The sequence below is a fragment of the Protopterus annectens genome, chromosome 9.part0 (genome assembly GCF_019279795.1).
Source record: "Protopterus annectens isolate FY-2018-M chromosome 9.part0, PAN1.0, whole genome shotgun sequence".
Classification (NCBI taxonomy): Eukaryota; Metazoa; Chordata; order Ceratodontiformes; family Protopteridae; genus Protopterus; species Protopterus annectens.
In genome coordinates, this window is record NC_056743.1 from 1,071,123,840 (window position 1) to 1,071,139,691 (window position 15,852).

At 39.7% G+C, this 15,852-nt stretch overlaps 1 protein-coding gene across 1 annotated transcript in view; it reads left to right on the forward strand.

Moving 5' to 3' along the window:
* ESPL1 (extra spindle pole bodies like 1, separase) overlaps positions 1–15,852 on the forward strand; it is a 2,570,648-nt gene that overhangs the window by 2,125,549 nt on the left and 429,247 nt on the right. The window contains exon 27 of the mRNA XM_044083892.1: positions 4,918–5,022. Coding sequence (XP_043939827.1) covers positions 4,918–5,022 — 105 coding nt within the window. The remainder of the gene's footprint in view (positions 1–4,917; positions 5,023–15,852) is intronic.

Here is a 15,852-nt window from a genome sequence, read left to right on the forward strand (position 1 = left end):
TGGTGATAGTAAAAGAATATACACCATTTAGTGTAAGTAGGAATGCAGGCTGTAGCATGCACTTTAGAATGGGTAACCCTAATTTTAGATTAGGTAATGCATTTGAATGCAGCTGTTTATTTGGGACAATTGTTCCTATCTGGAGGGTTAAACATTTTCTTGAAAATTCACATTGTTTTATGTGTTCTAATTTAATAGCGGGGGGTAGATTTTCTGAAAATGTATTTTTGAGTGTTTTCATTAAAGCAAGAAGTCCTGAAAATGTGACCTCTGTTCAGATGGAGATGAGAATAAAATCACTGTATGAAAGAGCATCCTGCCAATCATTGGTGTGCTTGTAAGGCAATTGTTGAAAATGCACATTCAAAAAAAATGCTAAGCTGTTTCCACTATTATACAGAATGCTTACTGTATCCATGCTATCCAAGAATATAAATGGCCCTACAGGTAACACAAAAAGGAAAGAGTACTGGATTATATTCAGAAATGCAGATTGCAAAAATCACTGGTGCAAGAAACGCATCTGGAAAGAAATAAGGATGTAAATTTGAAAAAAAAAAAAAAAAGGATTTTGGGATAGATATTCAGCAGAATATCAGGAACAAAGGAAAATGGGAGTAATACCGGTTACCAGAGGGGCTCCAACAGTGATGAAAGTGGGGGGGGCTATGGTAGGTTTGTGGTAGCAAGGGGCTGTTGGCAAAGGAGGAGGGTTATGCTGGCATGTATTTACATTCCACCAAAAACTGCTGTTATGGAACTTGAGAAAATCTTGGGGCAATTAATATGCTTTTTGCAGGGAATTTTATTTATAGGTGGGGGATGCAACCTGATTTGCGATGGTGAAGAATTCTCAGGGGGACCTAGAAGTGAAAATAAAACAAAAGAGTGTACATTTTTTTGAAGATTATGAAAATATTTCGTATGGAAGAAGTAAATTCAGAATTTACTTACTCACCAATATGCAATAACTGGGATGGACCAAAAAAAAAATTTTCCCCCCCTTTGGCAGGTTAGTCTCACCAAACTAGTAGCTGCTTTTCAGGGAAGACCTATTGGTGGTATTTACACTATAATGGGAAATTTGGGCAGAGCATCAAGGAACCTCCCCTACTCATTTTTCATAGGTGCTGTGGGTTCGTTTACATCCACCTGAGCTACCACCTACTGAGGCAGACGGTGTCATCCTTCAGATGAGATGTTACTCAGGAGTGCTGCCGCTACCTCCCCTTACCCTACACTGCCGTGCCAGGAATTCATCTACCTGGAGTGAGAATAGAACCCATGTTTTTCTGCACCAAAGGCAAATGTTTTATATTGCACAGGAGAATGTGCAGTTAATTGAAAACTTCAACAAATATCCAATAACTGTCTTAGATCTAAGATAAGAATGCAGGGTTAGTGAAGTAAAATGAGACCGTAGCACTTTCCTCACCTATCTGTTAACTAGAGGATTTTAAGGAATGGGTAGTGGACATTATTTGACATTTATTAGGAAAGCTAGAAATCCCTTCAAAAGGGATAGCTAGTGAGTGGGATAAAATGAAAATGGAGTTTCAAAATAGGATAAAAGTAAAGGTGAAAGATGGGTAAAAAAATAATGAGAATTAGAGGGACTGACAAGTTCAAGTAATGCAGCATACGGGAATCTTGCAAACAAGAAGAGCATTTGCAGAGTGCTAAAGAAGAAATAAGGAAGTAACTGAATAGCATGCATGAGTTTAGAAAGATTGCAGCAAAGCATATATTTTTTTGATAACTCAAAAACACAAAAAAATTCAGCACAGCAACTTAGACAACAGAAAGTAGAAATGGTTGTCACCAAACTTAGGGAGCCTATGAGAAGAAAAATAACCAGAAATTCTATAGAGGCATTAGAGATATTTTGAAATTTTTATGAAAAATTGTATAAAGCAGAAACGTATGGAAGCCAAGAAAGAGCACAAATGCAAATATTTATGGAAGACTTGATTATGATGAGGTTAGAGGAACAAAAGGCTTAACAACTAATAGTTAAGATGGGAAGAAATGTGAGAGAAATAAACTGACTTGTATAATCAATTTGTTTGGCAGTCTCCAGGAATAGATGGAATTCCTATGGAAAGTAGGAAGGAAGAAAGTGATAAAGATTTGGAAAATGTATTTACTACCATTTTAAAAGGATGGGGTACCATCTGCATCTTGTAAGAAAGGTGTGGAGACTGTATTAACAAAATTTCTAAGAGAGGTATGGTGACAGTCTTACCCAAAGACTCTTCAGACCCAGGTTCATATAGACCCATTTCAGTTTTAAACTGCAATTATAAATTGTTTATACCAGCTAAAAACGGCAAAGGTCTCGTCCTCTTTCCCCTTTATTTGGTTTCTGTTTAGTGTCATTGGCATAGAAAGTAAGGGACTCAATTTCATTGATACAGTTACTATGGTAATCAAAAAAGTTGGCTTCATTTGCAGATGATCTGTACTTGATAAATCCAAAAAATGACTTTTCAGTATTGTTGAACTTCATGAAGATAGTTTCAAGTCTTTTGGAATATAAAACTGAGGAGGAAACACACATGAATTGGTTCAGTAACAGCCTGCAAGACAAATGCCTTTTCATTTACATTGACAGGAATATTTCTTTATGCCTTTCCACTGATAACCAGGATCATTTTCAAGAATCAGGAGGGCTCTCCAAAGGTAATTGTAGTGTTGGCCCCCTCTTTTGGCCCAGATTGAAAATGGCCAAGGGCAGTTAGTGCAAGGTTTCTCACAAAATGGGCTTGCTCACACACGACGTGGAGCTCATAGATTACAAAGTTCAACATCTTCAGCCGACTACCTGGATGATACAATTTCAATGCATTTTAAACACTTTTTTCCTGAGGACATACAAACAAGGGAAATAATCAAGTTTCTAGAAATTTATATATGGGTAAGTGGAAAATGTTTTCTAGTTAGTGAAAATCCAAAAGCCAGAATGCTTTTCAAGGCTGACTCTTGTGATTTTTCAATATTCATGTGCGTTATCCTCTGGCTGCCTTTTTAATCTAGCAAGATTCATCTATCTCTGACATTTCTGCTTCTCTACGCCTGGATTCCCCCCACCATTTCTACCATACCATTTGTGAAACAATTTTTGAAAGGGGTAATACATATCCACCACTTTGTAGAAAAATGGCTCCTGCTTGGGATCTCAATTCTGTTTTAGAAAAATATTGCATTGTTTCCTTTTGAACCAGCTCGCAAGGCTGATTCCAATGTCTTATCTTGGAAAACAGCGTTACTCTTACAGAAGTCAGAGCAATAAGTATCCTAGTTACAGGCTTACATGGTGAGTCATCCCTACCTCAAATTTCACAATAATAGGTGGCTTTGAGAACAAATCCTGTCTTTATTCCCAAGGTCATTTCAGAGTTTACACTAAGTCAGGCTGTGTTCTCTTTTCAGAGCCTAAAAATGAGAGGAGAAAGTGGAATTAAAATGCTTTTCATGGTTAGGGCTTTTCTGTTTTTTATTTATTTGACATTTGTTTACCCGGGTGGTCCACTGGTCGTAGCCCTTTTTCATTGGAGGCCTGGGGAGAAAACCTCCAGTTAAATCATAAGCAAAAGATTGCTGATGAGTTTTATATAAACCCCCTAACTTTGTAATCCTTAATGAATGTCACGTTTGCATGAAAAATGGATTAGTCCTCAGTATTGTCTCATTCAGTTTGTTCAGCTATTGTCCTTTTACACAAACAGTAGCTTATATTTGCTGAATGTGCACAACCAGCTTATTCTACTAGTCGAACTAATGACATCAGAAAAATTGTATCGGCTTTTTGTCATCCATGAAAAACACAAATGCCTTCTAGTATATAAGCAGACGCTGCACAAACAGTGACTCGCTGTGTTGCCTTTGTTGCATGTATAATAAATTTCTCTAAACGCAACAGGAGTTTATCTGAAGTAGTCGCTACATCTTCATCATATTTCACAAGTGTTAATACACAAGGCACTTTAGAAGCTGACACATGGATTGTGTTTTGTACACACCATCAAAAACATAAGTGCCCAGTGCTATAGTTCAGTAGCAGGGGCAAGTTGAACATGCCAGTGCTAAAGGGAATCCTGTAATTTTCAGTAACCAAGAAACCGCCAAATGTTGCTTGAGAATCTATGCAAATACGATTTACTGTTACAGTGACCCTCTCAAAAGAAATAATGTGTAAGGTGCTTACCATTACAGTAAATATTCAAGAATAGATCATTGTAATAATAAACTATTTCCCCAACAATGTAATACTTTATAACTGTTCTATTAGTTTGTTGCACAGTTATATTTCTGTTGTAAAAGTATCCTCTTATATTGAGGACAGTGGCTTAATACAGTCACAATTTCCTGTGAGGATAAGATGATACTCGAAAGAAAAAAAATCCTCCTTGCAATGTTGGGTGTACACATGTCCCCTGCCCGCCAGTCAGGGGTTACATGGAATGTTGGAATGAGAACAGCACTGGGCTTCATAAGGGCTATGAGCAGAACTCATGAAATGTCTGTCTGGAAGGAAGCTCAGGCAAGGTGGGTAAATGTAAGTGTTATGTTTTACTGCTGCATTGACGTCTCAAAGTTGTGCTTTTATGTAAAGTACCTCGCCCAGAAGCACTCTCTTGCATTTTTCAGATATGACATCATTCTATAAATGTATATTATAATGCTAATTTGTACATCATCATTGAAATAGTTTGGAAAAATGAGGTACAAGGCTTTTACCAGTGTTAATCCAACTGTTTACATTGCAATGGTAATTTTTTGTGGAAGTGTCAAAGGTTGGTTAGCTTTGTTGCACAATGATGGTAGGGAGAGTTGCAATTTTCTCTGACTGCCTTTTCTGGCTGAATTTGCTTACAAGTCTATGTTGACCCTTTTTTCTTTTTTTCTTTTACATAGCACTTGCAAAAATTGCCCTGGGAGGCTGTTCCTGCTTTGCAATCCTCAGTTGTAACGAGACTGCCTTCTCTTCGCTTCCTGCTGAGTTACTCTGTTATGAAAAAGGTAAGAAAGCTTAAAAATTGTTGAACTTGACTATGCACAGTTAGTACAGGTTTGGGTGATATTCGCAGTTCTGGTCTGCACAGTGGGTAAGGCAGATGTGCAAAATGCCTCACTATGACAAAATGCAGGTGCACTAATTGCAAATAAGTGGTGTGCTGGTTTTCAAACTTCTGAGCCTAGTGGGGAAATGCCCACATAAATTGCGAAACTCTTTGTAAAGTCCGCTAAGAACAATGCAAGAGTGTGTGAATCTTTCACATATGTATCTGCTGCACATGTTTGTAAATTCCCAAATAAAGCTAGTGGTGAGTGACAAGTTACACTAGTATCTCTGGGAATTTGAAGTAAGAACCTGCACAAATTGGAACTCAGTGTCGTTGGACAGCACCATGTAGCAATTTTCACAGGTTATATTTAGCTGTGAAGGTGTCCTTTTATGGACACCAGGTTTGGGCTTTTGTAAGTAAGGAAAGGCAGAAAATATGAAGCTGGATGAGAGAATCATAACTGGAGGACATAGGAGGGTTATGCTGAAGGAGATGGGAGAGGGTGGGTATTTTTGTGTTGGCGATAAAACCCCATTTCTCGTGTGTGTGTGTGTGTGTGTGTGTGTGTGTGTGTGTGTGTGTGTGTGTGTATATATATATATATATATGTTCATAGGCAGGTACTAGGCTATCTGCCCAAAGGCATTTATAAGCCTAGCTGGAATGCTTTGGCAGCCCCCTTAGATTAGTTCCCTGTGCCTCTGTCCAGCAGAGCCACTGAAGTGATCCCCGCGGTAAACTTTCTGTTTCCCATCCACTCATCAAGGTTTCTCTTCAAGAGTGTTAGTGAGGAGCTCTGCCTAATGTAGATTGGAATCTTGTTCCAGAGCATGGGAAGTCTCTGGGACAGGAATCTGTCCCTCGAGCACGTCCTATTTATTGTTGTGGTGAGGTTTAGATCCCTAGAGCGTGTGGCTCAGGGATATGGTTTTCTTGGGTTGGACATGGCCTTGTATGTCAGGCAGGGATCACCTCTGAGTAGGCGGTTTGCAACAGAGTACAGCTGGAGTTTCTTCAGTCGAGCTGCATAGGGCATCTGTTTGAGGCCAGTGATCCTCTTGGTGAGGTACTTCTGTGATCTTTCCAGCTGTTGCAGGTGTCTTGTTAAGGTACATCCCAAATGGGGCTTTGTACTCTATGATGGGTCTGATGAGTGATGCGTAAAGGGGCACATTGACCTCTTTTGATCTGGATGCAAACCCTTTTGTGATTAGGTCGGCCACATAGAAGGATTTTCTAACCACTTTGGCAATGTGATTATCAGAGGAGAGATTACTATCTACTTGGGTCCCCAGATCCCTTATTTCATCTTCCATATTTAGGGGGGCTACCACCTATATGGTAATTTGTGGGTACTTTGTTTTTTCCACAGGGGATGACAATGCACCTTTTTGGCATTTAGCTTGAGGCCATGGTTTTGACACTAGGTATCTGTCTCAGTGAGACCCTTTTGGGGGATGCCTGTGTCAGTCAGAGAGTCAGTTATAGCCCCTAGTTTGCAGTCGTCTGCGAACTTGATCAGCCATAGTCGTCCTGTGCTTGGCTTGCCTGTACCTCTGAGAAGTATATGCTGAACAGGAGGGATCCTAAGACTGAGCCCTGGGGAATGCCACTTGTAACCAGTTAGATTAACCTGGGTTCTGTCTATGAGCCAGTTGGCAACCCATCTCGTGACGTAGGGGTTTATGTTCAGGCTGGTGAGCTTGTCTATAATACCAGAATGGGGAATGTTGTTGAAGGCCTTTGTGCGGTCTAGGTAGGCTGTGTAGACCTCCTTCCCCTCGTCTATAGCCTTGGTAACTGTCTCAAAGAAGTTCATCAGGTTTAGGAGGCATGATCTGCCCATAACAAAGCCGGACTGGGTAGGGTCCAGTGTGTGGAGGTTCCCAATGTCTCTGTTAATGAGATCCATGATGATGCGCTCCATAGCCTTGCAAACCAAGCTAGTCAGGCTTCTAGGGCGATAGTTCCCAGAGTCTGTTGTGGCTCCACCTTTGTGGAGTGGAATAACCATTGCTCTGCACCACTCTATGGGCACGTAGCCTGTGGAGAGGCTGAGTTTGAACAGTGTGTTTAGGTGAGGGGTTAGTTCATCTTTGAGCTCATGTAGGATGCAGCCTGGGACACCATCCAGTCCCATTGATGACATATTTTTGGCTTTGGAGAGGGCTGTTTTAACCTGAGTGTCTGTGATTTCAGGGGCAGTACATTCTTTTGGTATGGTTATGGGCCCTTTTGGGGGTGAGAGGGGGTGAAAGTTTGCACTGAACCTGTCTGCTAGGATGTTGGCGATATCGGTCGGTTCACTGCATTTTCTGCCATTCTGCACTAACTCCGAACAGATCTGGGAATTGCCACTTAGATTCTTGACACAGCTAAAGAATGCCTTGTGGTTATCTTTGGAGCCCTTGGCAATTTTTCTTTCAAAGCTAGCCTTGGATGGTTTTATGAGGGATCATAGTTTCTTGCTGATACTAATCAGGGATGTCTTCCCCTCTTGGGATTTTACTCCTCTGTACTAATTTCCTCCTCCTATTGTATAGCTTGTTTATGGCAGGGGTGTACCAGACTGGTTTCCTTTTCTTGGAGGAGTGAGATGTATATAAATGTGTGTGTGTATGTATACATTTATATATATGTACGTGTGTGTGTGTGTGTGTGTGTGTGTATATATATATATATATATACACATACATATATATGCATGCATATACACACACACACACACGTACATACATACATACACGTAAAGCAAGATTGTTGTTCTCCATCTTTCTTTAAAGGGTAGCAAAGGAGTGAGTGAGGGAAGAGATGAGGGTTTTGTCAAAAACAAAGATGGGGGGGGTAGTTTCACACTGTTTGGTTCACAAATGGAAAGGGACATAGATGAACAGCTAGTGGGAGAAGTGGGGTACACATGACCATTGCTATTTTACCTTGGTCCAGAGACCTTCAAGAGGAGCCCTGCCTTGATTTTCCTGGGTAGGATGAACCCTGCTGGTATAGGGGTCAAGCCCCCTTGGTTGAAACTGCTTTTGGGAGTGAGTCTAGTGCCCACTGAGAGAGCAATATACAGGTTTCTCCACAGCCTCATCAATTGTAGCATTCACCAGGTCCTGAAGCTGGTTTACCAGGCTGCACTGCCATGGGCTGCCCATGGGGTAGGGCCACCACTGCTACCCTGTGAAGCAGGCCTAGTATAGGCAGGGGATGGTAATTTTACCTCACCTGAGTCACTCGCAGTCTAATATCACCAGGCTCAGTTGGATCTGAAAAAGGAGACAAGAAAGACAAGACTCCTAAGTAAGGCAGTGTTAATGCTTTTATTTCACATTATAAAATGAGAACAGTAATATTTTCAGTATTTCCTAATGCAACATGTGATAAATATTAATCAAAACACTGTGGTATTGTATAGCCAAGTACATTTCCTGGTATTATTGTACTGGGAGTGACGGATGCATTTAAGTTGGAAGTGGGGTTACATCAAGGATCAGCTCTGAGCCCTTTCTTATTTGCAATGGTGACTGACAGGTTGACAGATGAGATCAGACAGGAGTCCCTGTGGACTATGATGTTTGCAGATGACATTGTGATCTGTAGTGAGAGTAGAGAACAGGTGGAGGAGACCCTGGAGAGATGGAGATATGCTCTAGAGAGAAGAGGAATGAAGGTCAGCAGGAATAAGACAGAATCTGTGTGTGAATGAGAGGGAGGATAGAGGAATGGTGAGGATGCAAGGAGTAGAGGTGGCGTAGGTGGATGAGATTAAATACTTGGGGTCAATAGTTCAGAGTAACGGTGAGTGTGGAAGAGAGGTTAAGAAGAGAGTACAGGCAGGATGGAGTGGGTGGAGAAGAGTGTCAGGAGTGATTTGTGACAGACGAGTACCTGTAAGAGTGAAAGGGAAGGTCTATAAGAGGGTAGTGAGACCAGCTATGTTATATGGGTTGGAGATGGTGGCATTGACAAAAAAGGCAGGAGTTTGAGCTGGATGTGGCAGAATTAAAGATGTTAAGATTTGCACTGGGTGTGATGAGGGTGGACAGGATTAGGAATAAGTATATTAGAGGGTCAGCCCAGGTTGGAAGGTTTGGAGACAAAGCCAGAGAGGCACGATTACGTTGGTTTGGACATGTGCTGAGCAGGGATGCTGAGTATATTGGGAAAAAGATGCTAAGGATGAAGCTACCAGGTAACAGGAAAAGAGGAAGGCCTAAGATAAGGTTTATGGATGTGGTGAGAGAGGGCATGCAGGTGGTTGGTGTGACAGAGCAAGATGCAGAGGACAGGAAGAAATGGAAACAGGTGATCTGCTGTGCCGACCCCTAACGGGAACATCCGAAAGAAGATAATGATGTACTGCTGGATTTGTTATATTTTGTAAATATTGCAGTGCCCTACTCCTCAGTATAATAGTAATATGCATATTTTCACATATTTAATTTATTCATTTTCTTATTGCGATTTTTGGGGTGGGGGTGGCAAAGCTTATGCAGTTGGGTGACCAGCCACACTTGGGTCCTTTGAAAGTGGCAGCAGTTCAATATCTCCATGTGCTGGTAAAACAGAAAGAAAGTTGAATTAATAAAAATCTTTGGCCGTCTGTGTTTAATTAGCATTGCTAACTGCAGAGTTATCTGTCATCCCCCATATATCTGTTGGTGTACTGATCATTGCCTTGGAAATGGCATGTGTGATGTCCCCCTGCGTGCACATTTTACCTTTTTTTCCTGACTGTGGGAGTCCAACACACAGCCATTTAACTACATTGAAAATGCTAAACCAAAGCAAAAATGGATAGCTGCATTTGTATTACCTCAATTCCAAATAAGTAGCGACTAAATGGTGCTGCAGCTGTAATATGTATATCTTTAAAATAAGTATAGAAAGCATTGCAGATGAAATGCAATTGTTAGACACTCATTACTTGGGAATTCCAGCACAGTGTCATGCGGTATGCAAGCAAAACCAGAGAGCTTTGCACGTACGGTATACTGTGCTAAGAAGGGGAAAAAAGTGCCTGAAAAGTTCCATGCTGAAAAATTATACAGGTAAGAGTCCAAGATCTGAAAGGAAAAAATTGAAACCGATTTTGCCATAGATAACTTACCCAGTGAATACCTCAAAATTGCAGCTGAATCTATAGCCTTCCCAGTATCAATCCTTATAAATAGAGCCATTCTCGAAAACAAGGTCTCTCAACTGCGGAAAATTTCACATGTAATCCCACTTCATAAAGGAGGACCTTCCATGGAACTGACAAACTATTGGCTGTTTGCTATTCTTTCACCTCTTTCTAAGCTACTCGAAAGGTGTATTCATCTCCAGGTCATGACATTCTTACTAACAAATAGCCTTCTTGCAAAACACTCAGCATGGGTTTCGCCCATCACATAGTACCACTACAGCTGTCTTATCCCTCACTAATGCCATAAACCATCACAGGAATAACAACAACTTTGTCTCTGCCATCTTTCTAGACCTATCAAAAGCTTTTGATATGGTCTCCCATTCCAAACTAATAGATGTACTAACTTGAACTTTCTCACTATCTGCCACAGCATGGTTTCATAACTATTTATCTGGCTGTCAGCAGTCTGTTCTATGGCAGGGTGACCTATCTCCACACCTTCCTTTATCCATTGGTGTCCACCAAGGATCTATCTTGGGCCCTCTGCTTTTCTTCCTTTTTACTAATAATCTTCACACAGCTACTCCACATGGTTCAATAATACAGCATGCAGATGATTCAACACTTATCTGTGCTACCACTTCTCTCTCAACTCTTCATTCTCAAACACAGGAATCTTTCACTTATGTTGAAACATGGTTAGCAAATGCCCATGTAATCCTGTACCCAAACAAAACTAAATTATTATTCTTCCAACCTAACAAGACAGCTATCTCATGCTCAACATTTAACATAATTAGCCAAAGACAATACTGTGATCTCCACGACAACCCATACAAACCTTTTTGGAGTGGAACTGGACAATACCCTAAAATTTGATTTGCATGTCTCCCTAACTGTAAAAAAAAAAAAAAAAAAAAAAAAAGTCCATAAGAAACTTGGAAGTTTATATAGGCACAATGGCCAAAATTACATTAGCACAAACCCATCTGCTCTCCACTTTACTATATACCTCTCCAATTTTAAGTAATCTAAGGAAAACGCATCTAAGCTAGAAGCATGTTATAATAAAATTGCCAAGTTTGCATCTGCCTGTCCATATAGAACACATCATTGTACAGCTTTAAGTAAACTAGACTGGCTTGAACTTCCCAGCATTATTCTTTGCAACCACCTCTCTCTAACTCATATAACACAACCAATTAGAACCCCTGTGCTACAGAATCTCATCCTTCCTTACAGTTCCAGCAGACCACTTCACTCCAACAATAAGAACTTGTTCACCGTCTCCAAGGCCAACAACACTGTAGGAGAATCTTTATTTTCCAACTATATATTTTGTATATGGAACTCCCTTCATAACTCCATTCTCTCAATCTCATTCACTAACTAGTTTAAGCCATCACTTAAAGCTCATCTAAAAAATAAGTGGCTATGTTCCTATACTAACGCCGCACGAGTGCTCTGATGCATCACAGTATACCCAAATCATATCCAACTTCTCCCCCGGTGTTTAAGCCTTTGTTCCAGCTGACCTGTCTTAACCTTATATCTTGACATAAGACATAACTTCAAATAGTACTTGCTATGTTCAAAGCCTAGATTTTGTTGTCAAGATGTAACAAATTTGTATGTTCTTATGTATACTACATTTTTACTTTGTACTTTATTATTGTAATGTGTGCATGAAAATTTACTGTTACTCACGGAGCTGAAAAAGGACCCGTGTCCAGTCGAACTTTCCCAGTAAACAAATGTTAAATAAATAGAATAAATACATGACTGCAGTGGAGAAAAACATGGAAAAAAAGGTGATGTTGGAGACACTGTGGCAGTTGAGCTAAAGGAAGTGATTTAACCACACACAAGAAAAGATTAACTGAATTTGTGGATGGGTTGAATGAACATGCCACCATATCATGCAGGACTTAACAGAAAATTATGATTTTAAAAGTAAAAGCTGAAGCAGTTGGCACCAGGCTTGATTGCTAGAAGCAAAAGCTGTGTATTTAGATAATGGAGTTAGATACAAAAATTTGAAATTATAGGGATACTAGAGAGCGATGAAGGTACAGACTGTGTGATGGCCATGATGGAACTCCTGGAGAACTGGACACATGCTAGCCACAGAGATCCATATTAAACAAGCCCTTAGGACCGCATGAAGACCCAGAGTAGACCCAGACCAGTGATGGTTCTTTTGTTAGACCTCTGAACACAAAGAAAGGATACGGAGGGCTGGAAGCCAGGGAGACTGTTCAAAATAGGAGAGAGAGAAATATTTTTGCTGCAGACAATATGTGAGTGATGACCAGTTATAAAGAAGAATTTAGAGACGTTATGGGAGACCTGACAAGATTTTGGAAAAATATTGGTATGTAAAATAACTATGAAACCAAACCATTGTTTGGTGACTAGATGAGAAGGAAATGGAGGAGAGAGAGGGAGGGAATGTGGGAAGACCAGGTCAAGCACATTAGGATATGGATAAGTGATGAAATAGAAAAAAATAGAAAATGCGTTGAGGGGTTCATATGAACAGATCTGCACAAAGATAAAACAGCAGATAAAAAGATGAAAAAGAAAATTACACATAAATCAAAACAGATTGTACAAATGATGATTTGCAACAATTCATGTTTGCTGGATGAGCATTCTGGATTCTTCCATGCGTAAACAATCTGTAGGGAATATATCTGGGATGGACAGAAATAGAGTACCCTTGGAAAGAGTAATAAAATCAAAATAGAGGAGAGAACTGTGCGTCACAAATCTGATGTCTAACTTGAAAGTATGTATGATTGCAAAAATTCTCCTTCTAGTAGATGTTGAATATGAGGCAGATTGGAAACTAATGATTTGGGAGAGGAGTGTTTGAGAAGAAAATGTAGTGTAATAACTTTGAAAGTCCCAATAGATGTTCTATACCTCCATTGGACAAAAGAATCACAGTGTGTCATTATTAGACAGGAATGATCCAGAATGGGGAAAAATACAGAGATGATTTTATAAAGGAATTGAAGGAGTTGCTTGCAAAGAAAATACTTAAAATTGGAGCATTGACATCAAAGCATTTACTAAGATGTGATTCCTCAATATTGGAGGAATTTGAAAAAAGAATAACAAGAACCTGAAAAAGAGCTTCCAACAAGAGGAGAGGCGGTAGAACAGTGAGTAAAACAGCAAAAGATATAAAGAACGGAGAGGTGAAGCAAGAATGAAAGACACATAAGAAGCAAATGTGAATTAGATGGGGTTTAATAGAAAGAATGCATGAAAGTAGAAGCTGGAGGTAAAAAGTCTTGAGATGAAAATATGCTAAAGGAAAGAGTACATGGATGAAAAAAAATGATGTGGAGTGTTAGATCTTAGTTGAACAATGACTTGCACAGTATAGTAGAAACAGCAGCGCACACAGGGGAGGGGCAGTTTAAATTTATAGAATTGTGACTGAATGCAGTTAGGAGACTGAAACAGACTTTACAGACAGTGCTTAGGGTAATGAAGGTGCACCTGAATGGATTGAATAATATAGGATAGTGGATTGAGATGCAAGTGAACTGTGGGAGAAGGAACAGGAGATTGACCCCAAATGGATGAAAACGAACTGGGAAAGTGTGATCAAAGGAACAGGTAAGATGCTTATAGTGGAGGAAGGGGCTGAATTGCTATTGAAACCTTAAGCAGATTAAGGAAATCATATACTCTGATCCTAGTCTTATCCACATATTTAAATGAGTGTTGATTAAGCAGACAGCCATCAGAGCAAGCACTGAATGTGCACCGTTCTTGAGGTTTGTGATAAATGTTACCTGATGTATCCCAAAACAAAAAAAATTTCGGTTTTTGGTTACTTACTGAAAGACGGCTGCTACAGTATCAGTTTTGCACTTTGTCCATTTCAGTAAGGCCGGATACATTGAGACCTGTGACTGAAACAAGTGCTTAGGTTTATCAGTAAGTAATAAATTGCTGATAACTTGCTTATAATGTTTACATGTACTTTTATTGATAATGTTACTACTACTTTCTGCAAGTCACACCTACATGAATTAGGGTTTGCTGAAACAGACAAACTAGAAAGGTGTCATAGCAGCAACATTCTTGACCAATAAGCAGCTCAGTAGTGTCTTGGCCTTTTCCCCACACTCAAGGTACATGGTTCTCTTGAAAGCCTTTCTACAAGTTCTGAACAATTTTGGAAATTCCTAATAGATTGTCTGTAACATGCAATCCTCATTGAAGATTTTGGAATGCTCATTGCTAATGCTGTACAGATATCTAATGCTTTGTGCTTTTTATTTCTTTTATAATTAAGTTCTACATATTGCTGACTGCAAATTTGGTCAAATGTGCTATACTCTACAGATGCTAATGTAGCAGATGTAAAAATGCTTCATATTAAATTGCACTTGTTTACTGAATAAATATCTGTTTAAATACATTTGCAGAAGCATAAAACATTGCAGTGGCCTTCAGTGTCCATCTGTACCTTGGAGATCTTTATAAATATTAAATATTGCATTAATAAGGAAGTTGTCATACTTGCTGTATATTTTGGCTGGCTCTCTTATACTTCTCCCCCCATTAGGTAAGTTGGTCTGAATGGCCGCTTTGCAGATCATACCAGTGCCTGCACTGCTGTGCAGTTCTGGGATGGACGTTTCAGGTGACACTTCATTCCCTAAGTCTGTCCAGATGTCTGTTTTTAAGTGGGCCAGATGTAGCTTGGTTCAGCCTGGCCCAGTATGATGCCTGCAACAGATGCAGAAAGATTTCAGTCTCTTTAATGCACCAGTTTGTGGTCCTATCCTGACCTTTAACAGAAGTTGTCATTTTTGATGATAAGTTTGCTGCAGAATGATGGCTTGGGTTTGAAACTAAGATTCCCAGTGTGTGAACCGCACCCACTGCCAAGTGGCATCAGCAGTTCAGGAAGCTAACACCTTGCAGTCAAACTCATTGGTGCCTAAAAGCTGGTGTGTAAGTAGGGTGAATGAGAAATTTATACAACTTGTACCTGAAAGCTTGGACATAACCATGTTGATAATGAAGATGTACCTGATGTGGAAATATTTCAAATTTATATGACAATATTCACTATATTAAGGTATCCGTGCCCCAATGCAACAAAAAGGCTGAGAAATACTAACCTTCTGCACAAGTTAAATATTTGCTAGTCACAGCTCATTCACATCTGTATGACGATGCCTATGAAAATTATTACTACATATATTTGCAAGTGTAATACAATTTGTATAGAGATATGTGCCAGCATGCCTTATTTGTGTAAGAACTTTGCAGTGGGAAGTAAAACCATAGAACTGTTGTGCCACTGGTTGCTGCATTTATGCAAGGATTAGCAGAAAGACAGAATAAACGCTAATATTTTTAAAAAAGATCAGAGTAAGACTAGGTTCATAACACTGCTGTTAATTGAAGTCTTCATAAATAGTATCTAAAGTATGGGTAAGGTGAAACTGTTTAATAATGAAGTGTAATGAAAGTACTGGGTAAGGTTCCCCTTTTTATATCCTGCACTTTCAAATGAATGCACTTATTACAGCCTCTGGTCTCTGCCAATGGCAGTGCTCAGGACCAAGATGCATGTATATTTATTTCATTTTAACAAGTGAAATGTCAGTAAAC